At 36.3% G+C, this 21,002-nt stretch overlaps 1 protein-coding gene across 2 annotated transcripts; it reads left to right on the top strand.

The window, feature by feature from the left end:
- Positions 1 to 201: 201 nt before the first annotated feature.
- Positions 202 to 20,967, top strand: LOC310891242 (piezo-type mechanosensitive ion channel component 2-like). 2 transcript variants are annotated; one of them, XM_083853510.1, is made up of 8 exons: positions 202 to 2,670; positions 3,861 to 3,957; positions 5,816 to 5,975; positions 8,487 to 8,576; positions 10,140 to 10,261; positions 11,090 to 11,161; positions 15,075 to 15,178; positions 17,184 to 19,162. In XM_083853510.1, exons 1-8 carry the CDS (start codon positions 2,395 to 2,397, stop codon positions 17,298 to 17,300), a joined length of 1,038 nt encoding a protein of 345 aa, XP_083709636.1. In that variant the 5' UTR covers positions 202 to 2,394; the 3' UTR covers positions 17,301 to 19,162. The 2 variants fall into 2 exon arrangements, with proteins under 2 accessions (XP_083709636.1, XP_083709635.1); XM_083853509.1 differs by lacking the exon at positions 17,184 to 19,162 and adding an exon at positions 19,587 to 20,967 and having other exon boundaries at positions 204 to 2,670.
- The last annotated feature ends 35 nt before the right edge of the window (positions 20,968 to 21,002 follow it).

Raw genomic sequence — 21,002 nt, forward strand, 5'->3', positions numbered from 1 at the left:
ATCCAAGAATGCATCATACAGCTTGAGAGGCAATATGCTGAGAACTGCCCCCCATCCCCAAAACATATCTTTATTCCTTCTCTTAAAGCACTTACCTATGTTATTGTAAATATTTAAGGAAAATTAAAGGGATGCTTGTAAATGACTCCACACTATAACAGAAAAATACAGGCGCCTGGGGGTATTACAGTAGAAAGAAGTATGGTTTGGGGAATATTTTCATGTACCTGAGACTATTCAGGTACATGAATGAGTTCAGATATTTGAGGTTCTGCCCACTGTGCTCTGTGCGGCATTGGGTGGCATTGTTCTTGGGCCAGCATAGATGTATCTGAGATGGTCAGTGATGTTCATAGTTTAGGTGTACCCTGAATGACTTTTTCAAACACCATTTTGTAAGAAGACAACTTGGACGTGGAATCTTTCATATGGTTGGTCTTACTTGTGTATTTCTTAAAACTAGAAAGCTTTACATCTCTAAGAAGTACATCATATAGTTGTATTGTTTTTTCTGCCTTGTGAGAAGCTTTTCTTTTCACCCCATTTTATTTTGGTGTATTGATGTCTAATTCTACTATGTTTAGTGTGTATTTTGAAAATGAGAAGAGCAGTTGTATTTGGTATTTTAGATGACTGCTAAGAATGTAACAGGCTATTAACGTTATAGTAAAGAAAAAAAAAAAGCTAAATTATTGTATTCCTTTTCATATTCTCTCTAATTTCTGTAGGTTTTAATCTGAGAGTGGTATTCACTGTTGCACTGTGACTCAACCAAATGCCGTGTGAATGTTGGAATATTTGGATCCAGACAACTCCAGTTGTCTTTTCAGAATCGGAATTCATATTTGTTGAAGAGCATTAAAATATTCTTGCATATTTGATCAATTCAGTTTTGTCTGGGACATTTTTCAACAGATGTTGATGTAATTCCTTGGTAGCAAAGGACAAGATTTCTGAAACACTGCAATTGTTAGAATGGGTTCAGGAAGGCTATTTCTTCCTAGCCATCCATCACATAAGTAATTTTTATTAACAAAACACCAAATACTAAGATTTTTTTCATTGTTTTTTTTCCTATAGAAAAACAGTGAGAGCACCATTTTGAGTGAATTTTGAGTTAGTGAAGATCTGTTCAACTGTTATCTTCTGCGTCTTTATTTTCCTAGTGTGTATAGATTATTTGATAATGTTGTATCACCCCAAACCCAGCAGCATTTCTAAAACCATGAATTTTTTAGACTTCGCGGGCATTAGTCCATACATTTCTTTAACGTTTGTGGGAAATAAACACAGAGGAGCTCTATCATTACCTTTCATTAAATGCCTCTCTGGTTAGCTTCGGCAAGCTAAATGTATAATACATACGTATAAATGTAGGACTATAAATACACACTCCTAGAAAATTTTGAGCCTGAGAACATCAAGCAGCATGGGCCTTTTTATGTGGCTTCATCTACTGTATTTAGTTCGTTTACTCCTTACGTGGTTTGGCTTAGGTATATGTGTACTCCCATCATGCTGTCTCCCTGCCTGGTTTCCTGACAAATCCAGTTTCACAGCCTGGGTGAACAGACCCTGAAAACATAGCACATCTGGAATCAAAACACTAAATGGGGAGAAAACAAGAATATGTTGGTTTTGCCGTGTTTAGCTATATGTAGTATTTGGTGTTGCCTTTGGCAGATATTCTTATTTGAAAGCTCACTGAGTCAATATTAAGTGAAGATTTTGATGAATCTAAAAAAATACCAAATTGTTTCTCACTCTTTCCCATTTTGGGCCAGGCTGATTTCAGATAGCTCTGTCTTGCAGCTTCCTAGCAAACTTTTCAGTAAATTCTAGTGCATTTACATTCTGTAAGAGCTTTTTTACTCCTCAAAACTTTTAGTTGATCTCTGCTGGAGAAAGGTATTTTTAGCAGCTGTCTTTGAAAGCTAGGCTTTTAACCAGGCCGAATTCCCTAGAATTTATCCGTAAATACAGAACTGTTTGCAGTGCAGTACTGTAGCTGGCTTTTGAAGATATATTTGCTTTAGTATTACCCACACTTCTTAAAAGGTTATTTTAGATAGCTTTTAAATTGCATACGTGGCATTGACAGGTAATATCACTCTATCATGAAGTTTGGTGAGAATAAATTTTTCCCCCTTTTATGATACAAGGCTTGATCCTGTGTGATGCAAGGTGCCCTGACTGGGTGCAGCAAGGTGCTTACGCACGTGAATGAGCTAGAATTGAGTATATGAGCCAGCCAGATCCACTGACCTTGACTGGCATTAATCCTATGCAGATGCCCAAATGCTGACATGGGACGCGAATGCTCTGCTGTCGGTCTGTAGCTACAAGTAGCGGCCAGTAGCACAAATAGAGGAAATCTATCATTGTCCTCAGAAAATGGTAATTTTTTCTCCTTCTTTTACTTCCAGGTCCTACTTAGACATGTATAAGGTGATAATATTTAGTTACCTCTTCTGGTTTGTGCTTACTATAATCTTCATAACGGGAACCACAAGGATCAGCATATTCTGTATGGGCTACTTGGTAGCCTGCTTTTATTTCCTTCTCTTTGGTGGAGATCTGCTGCTGAAACCCATCAGGAGTATTCTGCGTTACTGGGACTGGCTGATTGCGTACAATGTTTTTGTGATCACCATGAAGAACATCCTCTCAGTAAGTAGCTGCTGCATTTCTGCTGCCCTGAGCACTTTTGTGGCTTCATTGGAAGTGTGCACAGTGCACTGAATGGTCATTAGAAGTCCTTTTCAGGACCACAGCCTTTTGCTAGTGCAAAGCAGGCTCCATTTTAAAGCAGAAACTGCAAGTGCATATCCAGAGAACGCTAATGCATATACATTGTAGAAAAATGTGAATACTCGTTTCAGTCTGGCTCTGAGAAAGCTCACAAGCAATTTTCAAAGGATCAGACTCTGATTACTTTGCCTTGTTAAGTTGTTCCTTAGAAGTCTTGTGAAAATTTCAGTGGGGTGAGAAATGCGTTAGAAGTGTAAGATCAGTTACACCGTCAATAAATAGTGCACATTCAACTAAACCTTTTATTTTAAACTAGAATTTTCAAGCCTAGTACTAGATGGAGTTGTTGTGTGACTACAAAATTACAAGCTGCATTCTGTTTTCCTTTAGAACTATTGTGAGCTTCAGGGGAAAACAGACACATTTTGTAATAGAATGTTAAACAGTTCTGCAAAGTATTAAAGGTTTTCTTACATTAATTAACTGTTTAGAACAAATTCTTGCAGTGGCATTAATAGGTGATTGAGACAAGGCAGTACTTAAAATTTTATGAAAGATAAATTTAGATTTATTCCTGGCAATTGCCTTTTAGCTTTGAATATTTAAGTGCTGGACTGAAAAGAGCAGACATTTTTCTTTTTACATTTATATAAGTCACTGTACTGAAATAAAATTGATTTATGAGTGGTTTGAATTTGCAAACGTTCTAAATGCTCACATATGTGCTTCATTTTATGCTTGGGAATTCAGTGGGGCCATGTGTGTGTTAAGTTAAGCTTGTCCGTGTATGTTTGCAAGTTTAACTCAGTGATTTATAAAAGTTGCTTAGCCGTCACACTGCATCACATGCCAGACATATCACTTTCTCTGCAAAAACACAAGCAAAACCTATATACCTGCTATCTCATGGATAATCAAAAGAACTAATTCTTGCTATGTGATGTGTGTTACTGCTAAAGACACTCTTACATCTAATCTGTTTTACTAATGAGATGTAATTCAGCCAATGGCAGTAACAATATTCTCAAGTAACGTAAGGAGATGCAATACTTTTCTTATCTTTATTTCTGCTATGTCTTGTTATATGAAACTGTTCTTTTACTTTCCAGATAGGAGCATGTGGCTACATTGAGTCATTAGTTAAGAATAGTTGCTGGTTGATTCAGGCATTTAGCCTGGCTTGTACAGTTAAAGGCTACCGTATCCGTAAGTATAGCTTGTTTTTCTTTGTAATTTCCTAAAAATTAAGTATCACCTTCAAAATCTCGTACCATATTTAAAATGTGCCCTCTCTTGACATAATACATAATACCTTGTGCAAATAGCTTACATGAGTTCAGTTAATAGAGCTTAGTCATATATGGACTAGCAAGACAAGGTATTGAAAATATTTCGTAGAAACAAGGGAGATACACAGAGAACTATTAACACCCCCACTCACATACACACAAACTGTGTTTGCTGTAAATGTACAATTTGGTGATATGGGAGTTTAACACAGTTTCTTGGTATCTGAAGTTCATGTGATACTTGGGTTTATGGTTTCGCCATACAAAGTGAGGTCAGTTACTAGCTCACCACCACTGCACAGAGAGGGCACCTTTTCTTAGTTGTAAACTCCCACTCCTTGCTGTGCAGCAGGTCTTGTGTTCAGCTTCTCAGAACCACTTCAACTCACTGAAATTGCAAGAGGCTAAGCCAGCATAAAAGTTATATTTTTTTTTGCAGGCAATTTTTTATGATTATTCTCAAGTTGGTAGTGATAACAGTGTGGGAGTGGTCGCATGAGTGGATGGAGGCAATAGAAGGGAGGGAGGAAGGAAGTATTAGGAACAAGACTCTTCACCTCTCAGTGAGCTATAAATTTGGCTCCACTTTGTCCTGGCACCCTGTGCTGACAATTTTAAAATACTTTTTTTTTTTTTCTTGGTGGAATTTAAAACCGAACTACTGTTTCATTTCAGTGAAGCTGCAGCAGAGTTCTGAATTCGTGTTTCAAAAATCCTCGCGTCTGATCCTAATAGATAAGTGGGCAATAGAGGTAAAGGAAATACCAAGTATCAAATTCACAAGTTAAATGGTGCCCAGTGGTTCTTGTATTATCCAAAACTTTTGGAGCAGAATCAGAAACTTAGACACGGCTTTCTGACTCCCCAGGGGATGGGCACAGCACGCTTAGAAACAGTTGGAGCTCAAACTTCAAGGTCTGGTAGGCTGGCTTGCTTGATTGTAAAGCCAGCTTTGAGTCAGAGTCTCTCCCTTGAGTCCTCTCCATTCTGTAGGGCAGTATAGGCCATTTAGTTTATAGTCTAGCTCCACAAAACCCAGTTTTAATTTTTGAGTATTCCCAAGAGAACTGTCTTTAGAGAATAAAGAAAGAAGGAAAGGAAGGAATAGCCAACGCCAAAATTTAGAGGCAGGAGGAATGGGATTTCCTCTCTGTCTTTCTCCTCCTGTCCCAAAGGAAGCAGTTTTGTGGTTTCAAGTATTTTTTTCTCTTCTGCAATGGAAAGAAACATCAAGGATTCCTGTGAACTGAGATGTGGAGAGGGAAAAGAAAAATATTAAGGGGTAGTAGTCAATTAAAAAATTATTTTGACAAAAATAACACACTTCCTTTTCATGTTGATATTGTTCTTAATAGAAAAAAGAGACAAACAGTTATTTTGAAATGAAAAAAAAAAAGAAATTTTATTCTAAAATGTGCTGAAATCAAATATTTCAAGTTAACCAAAACTACTACTTTCCCAAACTTTTTTTTTTTTTCCCCAAAAAATGCTTATTAGAACAGGTGAGTTTGCTTGAAAATTCTTCAATTCTGATGAATTCTCAGTTTTCATGGGATATCACATTGTTGGAAGCTTTCCAATTAGCTGTACAAGAAAATATACTTCAGTTGGAAGTGCATGTCAGTTTTCTCAAGAAAAATGAAATTAAAGTTCCTCAATTCAGGTCAATTTAAAGGCTTTATTTAAAGTAATTTTAAAGGCATTATTTAAATGATTAAGCATTGTAAAAGATACTTATTTCAACAGTTCTTAATGCTGATGGTTTCTTTTTCCAGCAACCAGCAATGTAGATTGTAAACTGCCTAGTGGAGAAGCAGGAATCATCTGGGACAGTATATGTTTTGCTTTCCTGCTGCTGCAAAGAAGAGTCTTCATGAGTTACTACTTCCTTCACGTGGTTGCAGATATAAAAGCTTCTCAGATCCTAGCATCAAGGTAACATAAAGTTTAAAAAAATAAACAGATTATTACTACTCCCATTACTACTGTACTTGTTTGTTTATGATATGTATTACCAATAGAGTCCTGTTAGTTAACGTTGATTTAAACAATCCATGCTAAAATAATAATTGCAAATCCAACTCTGACACAGCACACACAAGAAAACAAATTAATTGAGAATCTGATAGAAATTAAACCTACCAAACACCATCTGCTGCTCTCATAGCCTTAATTAAAAGCTGGGAAAGTTGATGTGTGTTGCAGCAGTCTCAGCATCAGTATGTATGAGAGCAAATGCCAGAGTTTCTAAGCCTTGGAAAAAAAAATACTTTGAGATCAGAGTCTGACACAATGGGCTTTAAGAATTGCATCTCCAAAAAATGTCACATCAGGAAAAATACAGAAAAGTTATGACATCTGGTTCATGAAGACCCCAAGTGTCAATCACTGAACTCCAACCTGGTGTGGCAAGAATTGTTACTCTGAGCCTGTTAGACATTTCCACAAGCATCCACTCACAGCTATCACTAGCACAACCATTCTTTGTTTGTTTAATAAAAGGCAGATCAGGAATGAAATTATTACTGATTTCAGTAAGACTTCTAAGGAATTACTTTGTTTACAATTGGATTAAAAGTATTATGGCAATTTTTAACCCCCCTCAAAAAAAAAAAAAAAAAACCATATGCATATCAATTTCCATCCATGTTTGAGGGCAAATTTGACTTGCATGTCCTTAAAAGCAGTCTTTTTTTATCTTTCTCTTATTCCCTCTCCAGGGATTTATTTAAAAAGGAGACGTGTTGAGATACCCATACTGACCAAAATTCATTGCTGTGAACAGAGCTACCTAAAGATCTATGCCTCAGTCCTATATTGCCTCTCTCAGATTTTTGCTTTGGGATTAATTTCAGTGCTAATGCCAAAGACTGTGGGATACTGCCATTTTGTAGCTTTTTGTGTGTGTGTTGTGTGTGTTGTCGAGTTGGACTCAATGATCCTTGTGGGTCCCTTCCAACTCGGATGTTCTATGATTCTATGATTTTATGTTCTCAGTGAATATAACACAAAGCAAAGTCATGCGTGTCAAAATGCCTCCTAAATTGGAAAGTTTTATCCAAAAGGAAAGAGCAGACTACTTTAAATGACAGTGGGCTGGGTTGAAAGAAACATGTTTGGTTTCTGCTTCCGACTTTGTGTCTTTTGGTGTCACGCTGAACCTACCTAGCTTTCAGTTCTCCAGCAGCAAAAGTGGAGACATACTGGCCTATGTCAGAAGCTTTGTAAAGATAAATGTATTAATGACCAGGAAGTACTGAGACATTACAGGAAGGAGGGTCATATAAACATAGAGATGTTATTAATTTTTTTAGCTGGCTGCATGCCTTGCTAAAATCCAAGCTTTGAATTTATTTGGACTACGAAGAAGGTCATATTTGGATTCAGACAGTATAGTCTGAGCCTGTCTTTCAGTTGAAGTTAATACTGGAAATATAAAGTCCTTACCCTAATAAAATTAAATTGTGATTCAAACAATAGTGACGAGGCTCTGGTTTCAGTTTTAAACAGTCTATAAGAATTCAGGGGTGATCAAGCTGCTAAGGAGAACATGTCATCCCTTGTGGTACTTTACCATACTTCCGGACAAAAATGATTGCCAGTCTTGATTGTATTCCTTTGGAGAAAAAAAAAAAAAAAAAAGTTACTGTGGTTATCTTGCATATTACATGGAAAGACCAAAAATCTCACAGAAAAGGTGGTGAAAAATTATTTAGGAGTAGACTTCTGATGATCTTACTGAATTTCCAAAAAAATAAAAATGTATTTGAATCTATTCTACTTCTCTGAGAGAGTCTTTTTTGAGACTCTCCGAGAGCTCCTGAGTGAATAGTGAAGAATGGCTTAGACACACACAGTCTGTATATCCAAATTATTGAGTCAACTGCACATTTCTAATGAAATGGAGTTATAAGTCATTCTTTTGGCACACCAGAAACCTGCTGAAGGATTTGTGCCATCAGATTGAAAGCAAGGTAATGTTCAGAGGGTGAAAGTGAAGTTGAAGTGGTCCTGGATAAAGGCAAAAGTCCTGAGGTGGCCTTTGCTCACAGCTTCCTGGAGACCGTGGCAAAGGTGCAAGATGATTACAATGCTGAAATAAGTATAAAGACCAAATCCTGGAATTGTGCAAGAAGTTCTAACTCAGTCTTGAATCCATCCATGTTCTACATTCAGAATTGGAAACTCAAATCTCCCATCAGTGGCTAGAGGAACTTTTACGCTGAGTAGGGATCACAGTGTTTGACCCAGCTCTTGAAATAATTAACTCTAAGCAGATCAGTATTCTGTATTCGTTGATTATTTCTTCCCAGCCTTGGGTTGACTTTGTTTGACTAAATACTATACAGAGGGAACACAGTTCTCTGATTAGCTGGCATACAGGAAACTTGGAAACATTTACACTTTGCTCTCCTTTCCTTTCTTCCGTCCCTGTTTCTGCTGTAGGGGTGCTGAGCTTTTCCAGGCTACGATTGTCAAGGCTGTAAAGGCAAGAATTGAAGAAGAAAAAAAATCAATGGATCAACTGAAAAGACAGTATGTATTTATATATACACACATACACATTTTGTATATATTTTTCACTGATTCTTGGCATTTATCTAGCATTTTGTGTTATAGAAACGCTGATTAGGTTTTTGACGTATGTTTTTGCAACTACAGAAATGGTGCTCTATGCACTCAGAGGTCTTAGGTAGTTCAGTATCACACAGTTTGAGAGTCATCTTTTCCAGAAAGACACGTACTGCATAACCTAAACATTCATTTAAAAGCAGAATCACATTTCTAGGACCAAAGGTTGCAAGGTTGACATAAAAAATCATTCTGAAATGTATTGATGCATCTACTCCTCAGTGAGCCTGAAATTATAATGGAAACAGATGTTTTATATAAAGAGAGATGTGAACATCACTGCTCATTCTGAAGGCTCTTCTAAATCTTAGAAATCTAATGATGACAAGTTAACAGGATCAGCATTTAAGTGTTCCACACTTGAGTATCATAGCAATGTGACCATATAGTCTTCTCTTTAAGAGATGGTTTATGATATTACATGCTATATGTTGTTTTCTGGTAGAGTCCAGCTCACTTTGTGGTTTTTGTTATCCTATTTTGTGTGGTATGAATGCATGCAATGTGAGAAAACATGAAAAACAAGTAATCTTTCTTTCTTTCCTTCTTTTTCCTTCCTTCCTTCCTTCCTTCCTTCCTTCCTTCCTTCCTTCCTTCCTTCCTTCCTTCCTTCCTTCCTTCCTTCCTTCCTTCCTTCCTTCCTTCCTTCTTTCTTTCTTTCTTTCTTTCTTTTTCTTTCTTTCCTTCTTTCCTTCTTTCCTTCTTTCCTTCTTTCCTTCTTTCCTTCTTTCCTTCTTTCCTTCTTTCCTTCTTTCCTTCTTTCTCTTTCTTTCTTTCTTTTCTTTCTCTCTCTCTCTCTTTCTTTCTTTCCTCCTCTCCTTCTTTCTCTTCTTCTCTCCTTTCTCTCCTTCTTTCTTTTTCTCCTTCTCTTTCTTTCTTTCTCTCCCCCCTTCCTCCCCCTTCTTTCCCCTCTCTCTTTCTCTCTCTCTCTCCCTCTCATCTCTCTTGTCTCTCTCTCTCTCATCTCTCTCTCGTCTCTCTCTCTGTCTTTTTCTCTCTTTGTCTCTTTCTTTCACTTCTAGTCCAGTAGTTGTATTGAAATCACTTGTAACTGTTGTTTGTTTTTTTTTACTGTTGCCTGTCAAAATGTGAAAAACTTTAAAGGCTTAAAAGGCTAGATCATGCTAACTGTTTACAGGGTTGCAAGAAGGAGAATTGAAGGTTTTCCTGCATCTGAAATGAAAATTAAACCAGTTAAAGTGAACCAGGTGAAGATATAGCACAAGTAGTGCAGGAACAGCCACTGTCCTGATGGAGTGGCCAGTTTCAGGTTCATGACTGGTCCAGACAGCCTCTTCAGAGCCATTTAACTCTTTATTTTTAAAGGCAAGATTAGTGACAGTATGGAATGGATATTTCCTATAGAAATGTTAGTGTGTGTGTGTATTGATGTGTTTAACAGCTGTTTTTCAGGGGGGGTCAAAAGGGGTGAAGACCAGAATATAATAAGTTTCTTCCTTTTGCTAGAATGGATCGCATCAAGGCCAGGCAGCAAAAATACAAAAAAGGTAAAGAGAGGATGCTAAGCATGACACAGGAGTCCTCAGAGGGGCCTGAGATTCGGAAGGTTTCTGAAGAAGATGATGAAGGTACTGTTAGCTATTGTTGTGCCATAATTGCAGTTGAGCGCTAAAGACCTCATAGATCTGGTAGTTGGCCAATTGAGAAATTGTTCTTCAAAACTGTCATCACGGAACAAGGTTGTTTGCTCAGTAACATTTTGGAGCTTGATTCAGGCAAAAAAAGAAAAAAAAATCTGAGATTTTGTACTGCAAGAAGACTTAGAGAAAACAGTTTGCCTTGAGATTACTTTTGGCTAATTTCAAGTTGTTGGCAAAGAGCCAAATAGCAGCAGAGGTTTGTTTTGAACAAACATATTGTTTATAAACCACGGTGTAACAAATAGGTAGAAATCACATGTTTCCAGCAAGGGTTTTCGGATGCTGTGAGGCCTTTTTCAGTCACTGAAATATTTGTATATTTTTTAACGTTGTTTAAAATATGGAACATATAAATGAAACCTATTTAATGCCACATTTCCAGCACTGACTTAGGATCAACATTTACTGGATATAAAATTATGGAGCCTGAAATGTAGGGGGATTTATGAGGAGGGAAAATATTTTCTTCTTGATATTACAGGGAAGTGTGACTGTATGTTTAAAAAAAAAAAAAAAAAGAACTTAACTTTAAGCTGTTTTAGAGTAGAATGCTCTTCTAACTGTTGCATAAACTAGAATATTTGTGCTGGGTGGTCATGCTTCTAAATGTTTTTTATATTGATTATATTCAGTAGATCTAACATCTGATATGCTCATGAAATTTAGCTCTGTTGAGAGAAATGAAAAATGATTAATCAGTGTAAGAAACATGTTTCTCATTTTGTAAAATTAATGTTTGGACATATTTTATTTTAGGAGAAGCAGACAAAGAGAAAGCCAAGGGCAAAAAAAAGCTGTGGTGGCGGCCTTGGGTTGATCATGCTTCCAGTAGGTTTTCTCAATCATCTTACAAATATGTGGATTTAACCCTTATATCCTTGACCAGAATGAAGGCATTCCCATGACCTGTTTGTTTTATGCCTGATTTTATGATTGTGACTTGATAGAAGTCTTGTTTATTTTATCAAGTGATTTCTACTACTATCTTCAGATAATTAACTTAACCGTATTTTGAATTTCTTTTTGTTGGAAGCACAGCTTATGATACTTTGGACATTTTTAGAAAGGTATCAAATCAGATAAAAAACATGTTCCAAAAAGAATCTATTTTGACTTCAAAAGTCTCAACTTTCCTCTACTGCAAAGCACAATATATTTAAACATGTGAAGGTAAAGGTTTGCCAATGTATTCTAAGATTAGTCATAATTTCTTTTTCGTATACACACATCATATATCTTTTTTACGGTTCATCAGTCAGTCTACCGACAGCTATAGAAATATGAGTACCACAGTAAAGCAGCTAGACTGTTCCCAGGGCTAGGCTGCACAGTGCACAGCTGAATATCACACTTTAACGTGCTGTTGATGCCAGTTGTTTTGTTATTTCTATATTTTCTCTTTATCTAAGAGTAAAAATATGTTCAGCCTTGTTCACGAGAAATTAATAGTGAGTGCTCCTCATATCATTGTTGCATAATGACATTCTAATTTGTTTCTATCCCGGTCCAGCCAGTCCAGGTATACAGTAGAGTTCTTCCCTACATTAAGGATTGGGTGAAACAGAATAAAACTGAGTAGACTGCAGATTCAAATCTGATGTCCTTCTATGGGATCTTTATTTATGGAAAACAGACATATTTAACTATTTAATAACTTACTTCTGAAGATTTTAAAAATATTCAAGTGTACAGCACTGACCAGAGTTAAATATGAATATCTATATTGTGCCTGGTCATTTAGTTTAACAAGAAGTACTCCCAGTAATAATGTTACATATCTACATTCTCCTTCATTTATGTATGTGTATTTGTTTATAACTCCAGCATATATATAGCCAATAGCATTTTAACAGAATGTCGAATGCTTATTTCTATCAAGTCACAAGTAAACTGTGTCTCTATTTTTATTTTTCTAAAGGGCACACTGCCACTTTAGAGAGACCTATCCCTTTTCAAAAGTCTTGTGAAAACAAACTTATTGTCCTGTAGTTTCATTGAGAACAATAATGACAAAACAGATCAAAACTGTAATTTGTGAGTTTTTACTGTCGAATTTCAAGCTACAGTGATTTTGAAGGAATGGGATATGGTCTCCTGTTTATTCACCACTGGTTTTGTAGTGAGAAGAACTGCTCAAAGAGGGACAGTGACTTTGGCTTTTACTTATTTCACCCTCATTATTTGATGTCCTCAGGTGGCAACTTAAGTTTTAGTATTTAAACAGTGAGCATTCTTGAAATTATCTACTGCAATAATGCAAAACCTTGTGGGAAACATCATAGACCCTGATCCTGCATACAGTGATTGCCTGCCATGTGGCTTACTTTCCCTAGTCAGTGAAACTTGGCACTTACAGTAGGTGTTCGCAGGCTTACAAACTGGAGATAGGGTGATATTCCCCATCTATCATTCCCCATCTATCCTTTTGAAACATTGAGCTGTAACCCTGCAGCATGTGGCTGTTCTTCTCAGTAAATGGGGTTGTGGCTGTGACTGTATATATACTGTTAAGGTTGTTGAAGCTGAAAGTTTTATCCCAGTTCTGATGTTTAATTTAGATTGTCATTGTTATTCTTATACCACTTGTTTTATTTATTCTGCAGAAAGATACCTCATTTTATATCCATAGGAATTAAAACTCAGTTATGAATTTGGGTCTGAGTAGAAAAGGTGAAAACATTTGTGAGGGTTTCCTCATTGACACTCATACTCTCCCTTTCAGGGAGGTATGGTTCCTTTGTGCTTGTGGGTTAGATATGGAGCCCCACAAAGATCAGCAGGAGTTAGGGCCACATGCTTAGAGGTCCCCAGCTTCTCCTGGATCACAGAGTTGTGTCTGATGCAGTGGGAAAGATGGAGTTTGCAGCTGTCCTGGGGAGCTCTTTCCATCTGGGCTCAAGCAGGTGCTGATGTTATGCTGGCTTCTCCTGCAAGACTGCCCTTCTGTCTCCTCCCTCTCATCCCACATGGAAAGCCTGCAAGTCCCTTTTCTCAGTAGGAGAAAGTCTCATTTTGCATCAGGAAGGGTGGGGGAGAGAAGAGTGTGGCTGAGTCCAGTCTAGCCACGAATTATTTAACTAGTAACATTTGGTCTATTTAATAATCCCTGTAGGTGACACACTTCTTACTCCATTTTGATGTGTGCAAGAATGCATTATTGCTATTCAATCATACCTCCCTCTTTATTTGTAAAAGAGATGTAATTGCTACATTATGGTGTCCCCTTAGATATATTTTAACGTAAAAATTTTGGAGAGAGATCATTTTTGAGTTGTTTTCTGCCAGCTCAGGCCTTCCAAGTCTGACTGGCTGCTGGGTTCTGAGACTATAAGGAGCTGCACCATGGTGTAGTTTCCTCTAGATGCCAGACTTTATCCTGCTGATCTTTTGTGTGGACAATTTCCTTTGCTGCTTATGAGGCACTTTTTTATGAAACAGAACTGCAGACTACTGCCTCTTAAAATACATTTATCTCTTCATTGCATTTTAAATGGGCTTTCTTAGAAGGCCCTCTACCAAGCAATTAATTTGCTTGACCCAAGAAATTTCCAGACTTTCTTTCAACCTCCATTCAACGACTAGAACTGCTGAAGTGGACTCTATCCCTCTGCAGGGCTTTCAATGATGTTACAAAGTCATAACTAGGCACATGATTTTCTCTGTGAGGGAATTTTAGATGCTGAAGTTATGACCTAATGGAGTTCTGGCAAATTTCACGGTGTGCTTACCCTGAGGTTTCTACTCTAGTTATGTGTGACCACCTATGTACAGAGGATCTGTGTAAAATTCAAGGTATGATTGAATAGAATTAAAGCTATTGTAAGTTTTCCAGAAATGTATAATGAGGGTTAAATACACTTTTCTATATAAATATGTGTATCCAGATTGGGTAACATTTCATCTAAGTAACTCTTCTTTTAAAAATTTCAGCTTAAATGCAGAAATTATTTACCAGTGTTCACTGCTGAATGTAATGCTGTGATTTTGATTTTTCTCTTGCTCATTATCTTATTTTTTCTTTCTTTTTTTTTCCCTTGTTTATTCATATAGGCCTTTTACCATCTGAGAAATAAAAACTTTGCTTCTGTTCAAGGATATAAGGCCTAGCTTATTCACTGTGCATCTTTATTGTATCAAGGTTTCAGATTGTTTCTGAATCCATGGGCAAAAAATTGAAACTCATTTCTGATCACATTAATAGAATCCAAGTGATTTGTTTTAAACAAACCAAGGTTTTCCATTACCTCATCAAAACTTAAAAGTTTGAAGAAAGCATTAACTTATACCATCTCATCCCCTAGTTTGAAGGATGCCTGAGCATTTTAAAGAGCAGTTCTGTATTTTTTGTCCAGTGGTACTGTTTGTATAAATTCATTTATTTACCTGCTGGGCTCTTTTAACTCCTTCAGATAACCATTACTTCTCAATTCATTTAAACTAAATTGCCATTTTTTTTCTAAAATTTTTAACCTAGTAACCTGATGTACTTCAAGCTTTTTCATTACATTTTCTTCTCATGGTGATGTTTCCTTAGTTCTTGTACAGTTCTCATTCATGCCCAAAAGTATCACAGACTAACATCAGATAAGTTGCCTGAGACCTAGTCATCTCTTGCTTCTTCTCTGTTTTCACCTCTCCTGATTATGAACATATAAATCACTGTCTGGCTGTTTAGAGATATTGAGGCAGTTCAGAATAGAGCTTTTCAAAAAAAAATAAGAAAAAATTTTGTTTCACTTAGTGGTCAGAAGTGGAAATTATTATTTGTTTGAGACGGATAGTGAAGAGGAAGAGGAAGAGGAGAAAAAAGAAGAGGAAGAGCCTCGAAAAAAGTCTGCATTTCAGGTACTTTGTAGTAATTTGCTTGGTAATTGACAACTGAAAAAAAAATAGGCTTCTCTTAACACAGGCTTATATGTTAAAGCAACTAGTACATCTAAAGTACATCTGAAAAGTATTGGAAATGAAATTTCTTGCCAATTTAAAATGCAATTTTGCCTGTTTTAAGCATTGCCAAATTTCTACAAGAACTATACTGAAATCATATCTTCATTCACTTATGCTGAAGGAAAACAAAAATCAAAAAGCTTCAGAATCTGAGCTTTATTTTCTCCATTGCAGTATAGACAAGTGAGGAAGCTGTCTTGCCTCTGGCAATCTTGTAGAATGCTTCAATGGTTTTCTGGTTTTCAGTAGATGTTATCATTCTGGGAAGAAATTATCCCAAGAATAAGCAACTTTTCATGGAAAAGAAACCATACTTTAAAAAAAGCTTTTTTTTTTTTTTTTTAAATCATCATCACTTTATCTCCTTTCTTTTAAAGGATTATTTTAATTAATATGTTGGCATTTTAAGTGATGGACTGTTGAAGTAAGAGGATATTGTAATGTTAAAAAGGCAGCTGAAGTTTCCTAACTGGTTTCCTGTATGTGGCTTGCTTGATGTTAGGTAGTACCAAGTATGGGACATACTGGCTTAAATTAAGGACTTGGGTGAACAAGTTAGTGAAACACTAATGCATGTAGGATTGCTGTAATCTTTATAAAATTTAAGTTTTAGTTGTTGAAGAATTTTCAGAAATACTGCAGAATGTTTTTAGGTCCTCAACTCTAAAATCTTAAGCAAACAGGTAAATTTTTGCAGATGACTCTTCCCAACCATGAAAGCTCACATTGCTCCATAAACAATGCATTACTGAAAGCCCAGCCCAAGCAAGAGTAAATAACTGCCTCCATGCTGCTCTATTTCTTATGTCAATAGCGTTCAAGCAAAGCTTCCCAGGCCATATTACTGAATTACAAGAATAATTGTTTTTGTTTAATTAATTGATTTGATGTGCCTTTATTTTATATACTGAAATTACATTAGTAATTAATTAAATTTACTAAACTGCCTGAGTGGTTATAATGTGGAAAGATTTTTTCCTGACCTAAAAAAAGGCAAAACCAAATCTGGATGAAGTATGATGTAAGGTTTATTTTCTACCATTTACACTTTTTTTTTTGTATATATGGCATTAACTCACCTTGATCCATAGAAGTGGCTCATAAATTTCTAGCTCATCTTTCTTTTCATGCAGCTGTAGCAAAGAGTTCGCATTCTTGTTTCTGCTGTTTTTAAGGAAAAATGTTGACAACATTTTGTTAAGATGTGTTGATGCCAAGCACTGAGATTTTAACTGTTCTAAATTGAGGTCTGAAGTTAATACAATTCTTTCTCTTAATGTGGTTGGTTATGCATTTGCTCTTTGTTGCTGTTGTTCTGCTGCTGTTGTTGTTGTTGTCTTATTTTTTAAAACACAGTACAGAAACCATTAATCTGAGATTGGAAGATCTGGTGTTTATTTCAGAACTGCAGCTAGATATTCTGTATAAGTGACCAGTTCTTCAATATGTGCTACGTGAAGATGTTGGGTAGCTTCATGTAGGAGAGTAATTGTCTGGAACAGAAAATTACATTTGTTTATGAAACGGTTGTTCGTCATTAGGTCACCGTGCTTCATATGCCTTCCATCACATGTGAACGTGGTCTTAATAAAAATACTAGAAAAGCGAACTTGTTTTGTGGCAGAACCTGCTGAAGAATTATTATTTTTTAATTATTTCTTTTAGTGTAAATTGTCTGCAATAGTCACCTCAAGGGTTAACGTAAAGATTTTGTTTGTTAGATAATGCAGGCACTTAAAATGATCTCACTGAAATTTTATTGTGAACATCACACATGATCTTTTTTCCACATTGGAGCCAATGAATGTAAACTCAATAATCTAGGTATAATCATGCAGTAGATACTTTCTATTAATATTTTCTTGTTTTCTACTAATTGCTCTTGCTTTGTCCTTCTTTATAGAGAGCTATTGGAAAATTTGCTTCAGCCATTTTAGCCTTGCCAAAGTCTATCATTAAACTACCCAAAACTATTCTTCAATATTTAATCAAAGCAGCAAAGGTACTTGACATTTTGTGAGTGCTCAGTATGTGACCCATCCCATAGATCCTGGTGTAACATATACCTCTGTCCTTGTCTGCATTTTTCCTCTTATATGAATAATATGAAAAATAACAACAGCCAAAGCTTCAGTCCTAGTAAATGCAATACATTTCTTACTTTTGGAGTGGTCAAGCCCCAAGAAAAGCACTCTGTCTTGCCTTAAGTACAACCCTAGAGAGAAAATGCAGACACAAATTCTTGATTTCTTCTGTTACTGCTGTACAAGATGGTCACATCGACTTGCATGCATCTTATGGGCAATGTTGTAATTGATCTCAGAAAGCTGGTAAAATATTTTTAGAAGATACATTCTGTTGCAACAACACCCCTCCCCCCCCTTTTTTTTAATCTCACTATATTTCTGGTCTTCACGATCTTAATATCTGTACATCTTCAACATTTTCTCATCTTCCTTGGATATGTGTAGCATTTCCTACCTTTGCCCAGTGGTAAAAATTGGAAGTAATATACATATATGTACCCAGTTAGCTCTTAAAATATCCACTGCTTAACATAAGTAGTTGTAATACATTTATTAATGTATTTTCTTCATTCTAATCCACTGCTTTCTTCCAAGTATGCCTTTTATCTCTGAATTCTTTATTCATACTATGGCTGTGGCTAGCTTACAGCTTCTAAGCTAATTTTTCAATAGTAGATATTGGCAGTTTCTAACTTCCAGTAAGTAACGTGTTGCTGTTTTGCTTAAGTGTCACCATTCCTTCAAATTACCTTCACTGGCAAGTGCCTATTACAAAGGAAAGAGAAAACATCACCTCTGATCCTACATAGTTTTTCACGTGGTGCTTGTTTTGGACATCGTACATATAAAAATAAATGTACAGACCTTGAGAGATTTGAAGAGAACATTCTAATCAACAGTACCAAAATAATTTTCTCTCCATTACTGCATACATGAACAAAACAGTACAAAGGTTTTTTTCCTTTTTAAATCCAGTAAAAGTCATATTGACATTTTTTTTTAAATTGCTTTTAATGTTCCAAAGCAATTTGTGTCTGCAAATTTTAAGAATATAAATAAACCAAGTAGTAATTTACTGTTGTGTCCTGCACGGGGCAGCTCCAGCTTCACTGAGATATGCATGTGCTTCTGTCTTTACGTGCATGTTTGTCTTGTGACTTAATAGAGCTAGTTTATCACTGTGCTTTATTTTCAGACTTACGCATGTATCTCTGGGTTTCCTTGTGTCTGTTACCAGTCTGTGTTGATTAGAAATAGAAAAAAAAGGATAGTGCCAATCAAAGATGATTTTCACTATTGAATGAAAACCATAAAAGGAACAAAAAAAAAAATCCAAAATAGCTGTGGGGAAGAGTTAGTCTGTGTTATTCACATTTTGTTTCAAATGGGAAAAATGGGTATAAAAGTGTTGCTGCTTTTTTCTCTAGCCTTACCTCACAGCTTGAGCAGAGCCATTCAATAAGTTACTTCTTGGTAACTTCTTTTAACTTTTTTTTTTCACTGTTATAGCATTTATAATATTTTGTACCAATTTCATGCTTAATGTAGTCATGCAAGTCAACAGACTGTTGATCTGAGTGAGTACTGTGAGCAGGATTTGGCCTCATTAAATCCCCTTGATACATGTATCATCGTCCCTGTTTTACAACTGGAAAAATAGTAGCAGAAGGGTTCATAAGTGACTTACCTGAAGCACCACAGAGAGCCATTGTAAAAATTAGGATGAAATTTGAGGAATTCCTGAGTGCTGGGTTTGAGACTATGCACAAATAGTAAATCCACCCATGTTCCAATGTGAAAAGAAAAAAATCATCTAGAGTATAAAAAATGTACAAACACAAATACCTTTACTAAACACTACCACAGTTTTGATGCTTTAGTTAGTAAATTGCAAAACTTTCTCTTAAAATTTCTGTTACTCTTCATCTTGTCTGTACAAGATGTACACATATATAATTGAATGGAAAGACTCAGGTGAAGTAGCCCATATATACAACAGGGTATTAATTCCCAAAGTTCAGAGCATGAATTTTTGTGGGTTCTAATGAAACTTGGTTCACCCACAAGTGTTTTCGCATTTGGTTTTATGCTAGCAAAAATAGCACATGAAAACTCAGAAGATCTGCAGGGGAGGTGTTTGATTTGGGATTCAAAATATTTACTTATCCCTGCAGATCTGAATGCGTTTACTCAAAGTATATAGGCCTGCTTATGGCTTATTCTGTGGCTTACTCTCAAAACATGAAGAACCTTGAAATAAATGAGTTTGTTCCTTCCAGTTTGTTTATCAGGCCTGGATCACTGATCCTAAAACTGCATTACGACAGAGGCGCAAAGAGAAGAAAAGTTTTCAGAAAGAGGAGAAGCGAAGACGAAAAGGATCTGGGGATGGTATGTATGCTTCTGTATTTTGAAAAATTAACATGACAAGGCGGGTCAAGCTGTGTCCTCTCGTTCTACGCAATATGCATTAGGTGAGGTAAAGCAGAAGAGTAGATACATGTGATTTCCATGGATTTGCAAAACACATGCTCAGAACTTTTGCCATGTAGGAAGACTCAACACATGGTTGAAACCATCAGCTGTATCAAAACATTTGTGAGAGTAAAGCACTTGCAAAAGAAAGCCAAAACTCCATAAAGGCATAGCCCTGTAAACCAATATCCTAGCAGTTATTGGCATTTCACCAGAATAAAGGAGCATAAATGTCAGGTGTTTGGCCAGCATCAGAGAGAGCAAGGACATTTGCCTTTCACTCCCTCACCTCATAAACACATTTATCTTATTCTCTAGATTTTTCTGGGGTTGCTCAAAGTCTCTTATCTTGATGATAAATTCATGTGTATTCCTGGGGAAAGTTTTGAATTTAACAGACTTAACATTTCCTTTTGAAGGAGTCTTTCATGAGGAAGTTCCTGAAATGCTGTAGTTGAAATAGACCTGTAAGAAAAATTAAATGAAATGAAATATCCACATACTATTTCTTTTTGACACATTTCCTATATCGTTCCCTAAAGAAGGTTGAGTTGGCATGTGGGTAAGAATACCAAGAAGTTGTTTTTTTTCGGTTTCAATGCAGTGCTCAGTATGGAACCTAAGTATCTAGGGTATCTACCAAGTATCTAGTATCTACTCTTAAATGCACAGTGAATTCAGCAGGTATCAAAAAGAAAACATGCAGTCATTACTAGTTTTTGACTGGCACTGTAAAATCATTCATATCTCTGGGAAAAAAAAAAAAGTTTTAAAAGTAGTTCATCTCTTCATTTTTTACTTCCTTTAAACAAGAAAAGAAAATAATAATTCGGAATTTTAGAGATGGGAAAGAAGAGGGCCCATTCAGGCTGAATCAGTTGGACTTTCCCTCCATCCATCATCTCCACCTGTCAAAAATAGGGAGCTTATAATTTGACAGCTGCCAATGAAGCTGTAGCTGCAGTTTTGGGATACTAGATAGAAGGAGACTAATCTGTCCTTCAGTTCTGCCTGTGACTCTCTGCATCCCTGATCTGCTATAGGCCAAAAGAAAAGCACATGGTAGTCTCAAACCAGTTCTGCTGCTTCATTTCAGCCTGAAAGTCCCACTCAGTTCGTTTGGGCTTAATGGGTCAGGGTCAGGAGGAAATCAGAGCAATGTTCAGGTCACCTCTTGAAGAAGTTGAAGAAATGAGCTTGAGTGTGTTACTGGAAGGAGA

The sequence above is a fragment of the Anser anser genome (assembly GCF_964211835.1).
Source record: "Anser anser genome assembly, contig: HAP1_SCAFFOLD_693, whole genome shotgun sequence".
In the NCBI taxonomy this organism is placed as follows: Eukaryota; Metazoa; Chordata; class Aves; order Anseriformes; family Anatidae; genus Anser; species Anser anser.

Coding starts and splice junctions, on each gene's coding strand:
- LOC310891242 (XM_083853509.1), top strand. CDS start 2,395: ATGGTAATTTTTTCTCCTTCTTTTACTTCCAGGTCCTACTTAGACATG. Junction 5,976..8,486: donor TCTCAGATCCTAGCATCAAG/GTAACATAAAGT, acceptor TTTCTGCTGTAG/GGGTGCTGAGCTTTTCCAGG. Junction 11,162..15,074: donor TTGGGTTGATCATGCTTCCA/GTAGGTTTTCTC, acceptor TGTTTCACTTAG/TGGTCAGAAGTGGAAATTAT.